At 50.5% G+C, this 7,259-nt stretch overlaps 1 protein-coding gene across 1 annotated transcript in view; it reads right to left on the bottom strand.

The window, feature by feature from the left end:
• The window catches only part of ISM1 (isthmin 1), a 69,934-nt gene extending 68,189 nt beyond the window's left edge, over positions 1 to 1,745 (bottom strand). Inside the window, exon 1 of the mRNA XM_032461810.1 lies at positions 1,571 to 1,745. Coding sequence (XP_032317701.1) covers positions 1,571 to 1,708 — 138 coding nt within the window. The 5' untranslated portion in view covers positions 1,709 to 1,745. The remainder of the gene's footprint in view (positions 1 to 1,570) is intronic.
• Between the last annotated feature and the right edge of the window lie 5,514 nt (positions 1,746 to 7,259).

A 7,259-nucleotide genomic window follows, 5' to 3' on the forward strand; every position in this document is an offset into this window, starting at 1 on the left:
CAGAAATCTTGAAGATACTAAGAATTGTCCCTACAGTGTGAGAGTGGTGGGTGTAACACCGTCTATAGAATGGGGTTGTCTTCATTTTCCCCATAGGAATCCCATCAGGCTGTCACTGCACCTGTTGCCCACAGAAGATGAGAGGGCCTTACAAAATTAGGACATTTTCAGAAATGTCCCCAACTTAAAAGAACTTTCAGCTCTGGGGTGCATACTTTTTCATTCCTGGTTTTTCATTTGTGTGTAAGGATCACCTTGCTTTACTCTATGACATCCTGGCAAAGAAAAAACGTGGTGTAATCAACCAAAAGCTTGGAATGTGTAACCTTTGTAACTTTCTTAATCTCTCTGTACATCAGTTTTTGCCTCTGTTGGGGGATATTAACAGTATAGTACCTCATTAAATCAATTAAATTCTGTGAAGCACTTAAAACTAGCACATGGTCAGTACTATGGAAGCATTTAAGTGAATTCTATCTTCAACAGTGGGTTTTTAAGCAAAAAATTACATAAAGGTGTGAAAAGTGAATTGACAGGGGCAATCTTAAAGACCCTTGGGAAGAATGAATAATGCTTACTTTGACATTGCAGAGTAAAGAGTTTTAGAGGGGGTGGTTTGAGGAGGAGATTTTAGAAGCCAGAAAATTCCCGCTGCTTCCTGGGAAAATCCCTACTGACTTCTACCCATGCTCCAAGTTGACAGTTGTCACACCCCTACAGAGATCCAAGGAAAAGCTCTTTCCAAGACAGCGACCGGAAATCTCTACCTAGGCAATCCTCTATTTGGAAACCAGAATTTATCTTGTGTCTGATGCCCACTACTTTCTCCCCAGTTGCGACGCCCTCCCCTGACTTGGGGCTGAACAGATCATCAGAAGTCCATTCCTAAAGTGAACTTCAACGGAGGCAGAACGCTGGGAAGAAGTCTTTGTTGTTAGTTTAAAAGCCCTGGGTAACCCTGGTCCAAGGCACACCAGGTGGCCTGACTCCACGCCTCCCGAACGGCTGGGGAGGTAGAAGGTAGACGAGGGAACCACGTGCCCGCACAGGGGATATCTGGCCATTCTCTTCGTGGGAAATTATTCTGACCTTCGGCATTGCTTTCTGAGGGGGCAACTCACCAGGGTTCTTCCTCCCAAATGCAGTTTGGGGATTCATCCTAGGTAACGATTCCTTCAGCTTCCCCCTCCTCCCAGTGTAATGTTACTCAGCAGCCGAAGACTGGCAGCACCCCAAAGCAAACACACATACTCCACACTTTCTCCGCCCATCTCCAGCTTCGCACTCCCAGGTACCTGGTGACAGACCTGGAGGAGCGCGTCTGCCAGACCTCGAAGCCGATCCAGCCTCTAGGCACTTACCGCGAACCCCCCCTCACCTGCCCCTGCTCGGTCTCAGCAGGAGACGGGCGGTCTCAGCAGGAGACGGGCGTTCCCGGCAAAACTGCTGCCAAAACAGTTGCTCTTTGGTCGGGCAGGGACCGCCTCCTCGCATCCATCAGGTGCTAGCTCAGCACCCCGCCACCCGGGTCCCCGCTGCCACGCGCGCCCCTCTCCGGCGGCTCACTCACCTGCAGCTGGGTCCGGCTGGCGTTGGCCGCGGCCGCGTCCGGCCCGTCGGCGGCTCCGGAACCGCGCAGCACGGTGATGTGCAGCGTGAGCAGCAGCAGCCCCAGCAGCAGCAGCAGCTCGGCCGCCAGGCGCACCATTCTCCTGAGGCGCGCGGCTTTAGGACCCGGCGGGGCGGGCGGCGGCGGCGGAGGTGCCGGTGGAGGAGGAGTCGGAGCCCGGGAGCCCGGCAGCGCGGCTCCCGCCTCGGCCCCCGCCGGGGCCCCGCTCCCCGAGCCCGCAGGACTGGGGCTGGCGCTGGACGCGGCGGGGAGCGCCGGGCCGGGGGAGCAGGAGCCGCCGCCGCCACCGCTGCCGCCGCACCACGGCGGAGCCACGGCGGGGCCGGGGGCGTCCAAGCCGGCTGCGGAGCAAACCCCGGCGCTCCCCGGCGGCGGTGGCGGCGGGGATGGAGGGCTTCCCAGGGCCTGGGCCGGGCCAGGGACCACCCTGCGGGCAGGGGGCAGCGGGGGCGGCGGCGGGGCGGGCGCAGCCAAACCCCCGAGCGCACATGGGCGCCCCAGATGTGGCCGCGGCGCCGCAGCTGGAGCGGGAGCGGCCGCCAGAGGAGCGCGGGGAGCAGGAGGAGGAGGAGAAGGAGGAGGAGGAGAAGGAGGAGGAGGGCTTCAGTGGCGGCCCAGAGTTACCTCCACGCTTGGCTCCCCCGCCCTTGCTGCCCGGAGCCACTCACCCGACGAGCCACCTCCCCTCCTCCCTGCGCTCCTTCGGGCCGCGGGCCGCGCTGCCCCGCCGCCGAGTCCTAGGGTGAGCCGGCTTCAGATGAGGGCCCCGTGTACACCGCCGCTGTTAGTGTTTGGAGGTGACCTGCGCGCCCCTCCGGAGTCGGCGTCCGTCTGCCGGGCTGTGCCAAGTGCGCGCCACCGCAGCCGAAGTCCCTGTGCGCACTGAGGCTCGGGGCTGTGGGTGGGTAGGGGTGCCTGGGCGAGTTTAGAAGCCTTTATTGAAAAAGTGCAGTTGGGAGTTGTGGTGATGGAGAACGGAGAGGGCGCAGGACCGGCCAGGTGTCTGCCTGTGGCTGTGTGCCCCTCCCTGAAGTTGCCCTGTGTATGTATTGGAGGAGGGGGGAGATAAAGTGCCGTTCCAGAACAGTCTTGACACTTGCCCCGGGACGATGGGAAGCCAGCTCTCTAAGCACCGCTGCTCACGCGCCCGCGGCGCCTGGTAGAGCCTAGAAAGGGAGGCGAGTCGGATTCGCTGGGCGTCCGTCTGGACTAGCGCACAGGTGTCGCGGCGGGAAGCTGCCGGGGCGCAGTGCCCGCGGCTCAGGCGTGCAGAACGTAGGTGGGGCACTGGAGGTTAAATCTCAGCTCAGGCAGTCGCCGGTCGGGGGGTGCTTATCCCGGAGGCGCCAAGCCCGGAGGGGACCTGGGGGCTGCCGTCGCACAGCCGCCGCTCCTGGGCCTGCGCTTCATGACCGCGCTGAAGCCTCCGGCTCCCACGCGCCACTCATGCCTTGCAGGGAATAGCCGGCTGGTGGAAGGGCTCGAGGGTCGAGCTGAGGGCACGGAGTCCTCGCCTCTGATGCAAGCGTGAACCCGGTAGAGTGCTGGGCTCAGATCACAGACAGCGGCACTGTGCGTTTCCCTCCCTCTGGGTCTGGGTCTGTCTCTGACTCCCGCCTTCTCCAAGTGGCTCGGAGTGGCGGGCGCTGAGTCTGGCTGGGACTTTTATACTGCTCTTCCTCCACTTCCCACTCGGTTTCCTCCTTCCCTCCTCCCCTGTGCCCGCCCAGTCCTTTCCTCCCCGCGAGCATGAGCGGAGCCTTCAGCCTAGGCGTTCATAAATACTGCAAATTTCCAAGCCCATCTCGCATCCTGGATTCCAGTGTCCCCGAAATGCATCCTCTCGATTCTCCCTTGGGAAGTGAAATTAAATAAATAAATAAACGTTTCTCTGAGGCACGACCCCCTACCCACCATACCCAGCGGTACAAACGAAGTAAGATTCTTAACTACCTTCCGAGTTCATGTCTTTACGTAAGGCAACTCAACCAAGTGTTATCCAAATAACACTTTCATCATCAAGTTCATCGGGTCACCGTGGTATTTTTGGAGTATTTAAATAATGGTGGTTAAGGTATGGTGTGCTGGTTGGGTTTATTTGTGTCAGGGGGCAGGAAGGACTAGTGGTTGCCTTTAGAGATGCTTTGTGAGCATCTTTAAAGTCCTAACCAGCCCTTAGCATCTTATTAATAAATCGACAGCTTTATAAAGCACTCGATTTCATTTCCTTTTCAGTAATCTTTTTACGGGGAGCGTTAAGAAGGGGGAGATGTTTGGAGGGAGTGCTTGCTTTAAATTTTTAGGCAGCCGGTACTGTCAGGCATCTTATTGCAATCCTCAGGCTCTAAATGCCAATAATTGTCAACTGGAGCGCTAGGGGAGAATTTGAAACAATAGATGATCCCTGGTTCAGATGGGAGATCAAAGAAGGGATCCCAGCGGCTTTAAGACCCCACAAGGATCCTCCTGTGTGTTTTCTAATTACAACCACTTAGAAAGGGGTGGGGGAGTGCAGGAGAATCAGCGCACCTATGGAATATATAAAGTAAGATGGCAAACTAGAATTCTGTATCCAGAGAGAGTTTAAGGCTGGCTCTGATCCCCAGCTGTGCCAGATTGTGATGTGGGCACTCAGGGACAAATGACTTCCCTATTGCCTCGGGTGAGCTGGTCTAAACGAGAATACAGGTGCTGCCCTTTGAATCCTCATTTCCATCACACAGAGTTGCCACAAGTGAACCTCCACTGCCTCTTCTCTCATCTAAAATTAACAGTTTTGGGATCTAAGGAAAAATACCATTGTTAAAATGTTGGAAAAGAAATCCTTGCAGTGAGGGTAAATTCTTATAAATTTGTAAAAAGAGAGTTGGAGATCAAAGTCTTTGCAAAATGTTGTAAAAATTGTAAATTGAATTTTGAGGACAGAGGTCTTTATAAATTGTTGGCCAAATGTATGAATGAATCCTATTAAAATTCTTTCATGCTGTGAGATCCAAATTCCAGGTGAGTTTATGTTTGAGAAAGCACACATGACTGGCATTGATAAACCTCCATGCTCTGTGACTGAAGTTGCCAAACAAGGCTATCAGCAGTGCTCTGCTTTTGAGGAGTTGGGGAAAACAGGATTACAAGTTTTGTGGAAAAAGAAACAAATTTAATAGCCCAAGCAAATTGAGTTTCAAGCACATTTAGGAAATCACACCAATAGCTGATGATTTAAAACACTTACCTCCTTCTCTAGAGTTCCCACAGCACCTTTTGTATCTTCACTACTGATCTTGTTATTACTGATCTTATTATGCCCTAGTAGAATGTGTCTGTTTGCATGTCTGCCTTTTCACTAGACCTGGATCACCTTTGCAATAGAACATCCCAGAGCACATCCCCCTTACCCCAGTATCCAGTTTTCTTCTTTCTGTGTTCACAGCCAGAGAACACCAGCAACACTGGGTTGAGAGGGGACTGTGGAGAGGTCTGTCACATCCAGATCTGGCTATGAAGCATCCTGAGTGATCATCTACCATGCTCTCTCTTTCCTTTCTACATGAGAAGGACTCTCAGGTGGACAGAGCACAATTCTCTGAGTGACTGCTCAAAAGAGAGCTATGGGACCAGGAATACCTGCATTTAACCTTGCACAGTAAGAAATAAACTTTGTTGTTCAAGGCCACTGTGGTTTTGGAATATCTGTCACACAGTGCTACATTCCGTCCTGACAAGTACAGTTCTCCAGAAACTCCCTCATTATCGTTCTGTTTCTAGAGCTGAGCACAATGCCTCACATGGAGTAGTTGCTCAACCCGTGTTTGTTTGAGGAAAGTAACAAATATGGTTTTCATATAGACCCTATTTAATTAACTCTCCTTTGAGTATTCCTACTATAAGGAGCTGTTCTATGAATATTGACTCTTCTGTCTCTTGAGTGTACTATTCTCTCACAGACTTTATCTTTTATTACTGATCCATTTCTTTTGCAGACATGCTTAATTAACTGGAATAGTTGCATAAAGTAAGACAAATTAACAAGCCAGAACACCTATAGTAAATGATATTAAAGAAAACCTTTTAGTCTATTATGGTCAGGATTTTATTGTTTTTACTGTATTTTTTTTTAAACTAAAAACTGTTGTAAGACAACAAAGAGTAGTTGTAGTGTAATCTTTAAAAAAGTTTTTCATAATGGAAAATTTTAAATATATACAGAAGTAAAGAGAATATAATGAATCCTCACATAACTAAGCTTCAGCAAAACTCAATCGATCTTGCCTCATCTGCTTTCTCACTTCCTACCTCTCAGATTATTGTGAAGCAAATCCATAATATCATATCATTTCACTTGTACCTGTTTTAGTATATATCTCAAGAAGGTAAGGACTCAAATCAAAAACATTTACACACATGTATACTGTATGTGAGGTATAAAACAGATTTGAGAGGTCAAAATCGGAGACTTTCTAGATGTAAGAATGATTAGCATAGGGATTGTGGTGTTCACCAAAACCTGCTTCCTCTTCTTCTTCAAACATACCAGTAGGTATCTACCAGTAGACTACGTTTCTCAGTATCCTCTGCGTTTAGATACAGCCACGTGACTGAGTGCTGGACAGTAGAATGTGGGTGGAAGTGATATATGCCGCTTCTATATCCAGCCCATAAACGTCTCCTGTGTGTGATCCTCTCTATTTTTCCCTTGTCTGCTGGCTGGGTGTTTCTGTCCAGGGTGACCTTAGAGCAATGATCAGCCTGGATCCCTGGCCAGAGCTCTTACCCAATTCCAACTCTGCCCAGAACACCCTTGCTGGGCTACTGTGTGATTAGAAGTAAACGTTTTAAAAAATGTTTTGAGCCACAAAAATTGGAGTGTTTGCTACAGGCGTTTACATTTCTTGCACTAGTATGTTCTGTGAGGGAGGGCTGGCAAGTCTTTGGAGGGCCAGATAGCAAATATTTTTGTCTTTGTGGGCTATCAGGTCTCTGTCACAACTACTCGACTCTGCTGTTGCAGTGGGAAAGCAAAGAAATTACGTGAACGGATGGGTATGGCTGTGTTTTAATAAGACTTTGTGTACACAAACAGGCTGCTGGAGTACCTAACTTAGTTTCCAATCCATGTTCTAAGAGATGGGCATGCTTCACCACCTCACCTCAGGTGCTATACAGGAAATGAATTACAGCAAAATGGGTTTGGATAGATTCTCCTTACTCGCTATGTAACCTCTTAGGCAAGTTATTTTACCTCTTTGAGTCTCAGTTTCCTCATCTGTGAATTGGAGCTAAGTATGCCTACTCTCAGGTTGTTGTGAAGTTCAACTATCACTGCCACAAGGAGACAAAATGAATAGTTCCAGGCCTCTCGGTCCAGGAGATGAAGGACTTCATTGCATATCCATGAGGGCAGCGAGCCGGTCTGAGGTCCCATGGTAGCTGTTTCATAAATGTTTGTTCCATGCACACAACTTTTAGAAAACTGTCAAAAATTGTAGCTGTAAGGAGCCCTAGAGGTAAACTCTAAGCCCTCAAGGAAACACAAGCAAACAAAACCTCCAAAACGTTGTTCCATTAGAGTCCTTTGAACTGTGCAAGGGGTCACAGTGCTCACAAGTGAGAAAATCACCACCCTCAGAGGCTC

Source organism: Camelus ferus, chromosome 19 (genome assembly GCF_009834535.1).
Source record: "Camelus ferus isolate YT-003-E chromosome 19, BCGSAC_Cfer_1.0, whole genome shotgun sequence".
NCBI lineage: Eukaryota > Metazoa > Chordata > Mammalia > Artiodactyla > Camelidae > Camelus > Camelus ferus.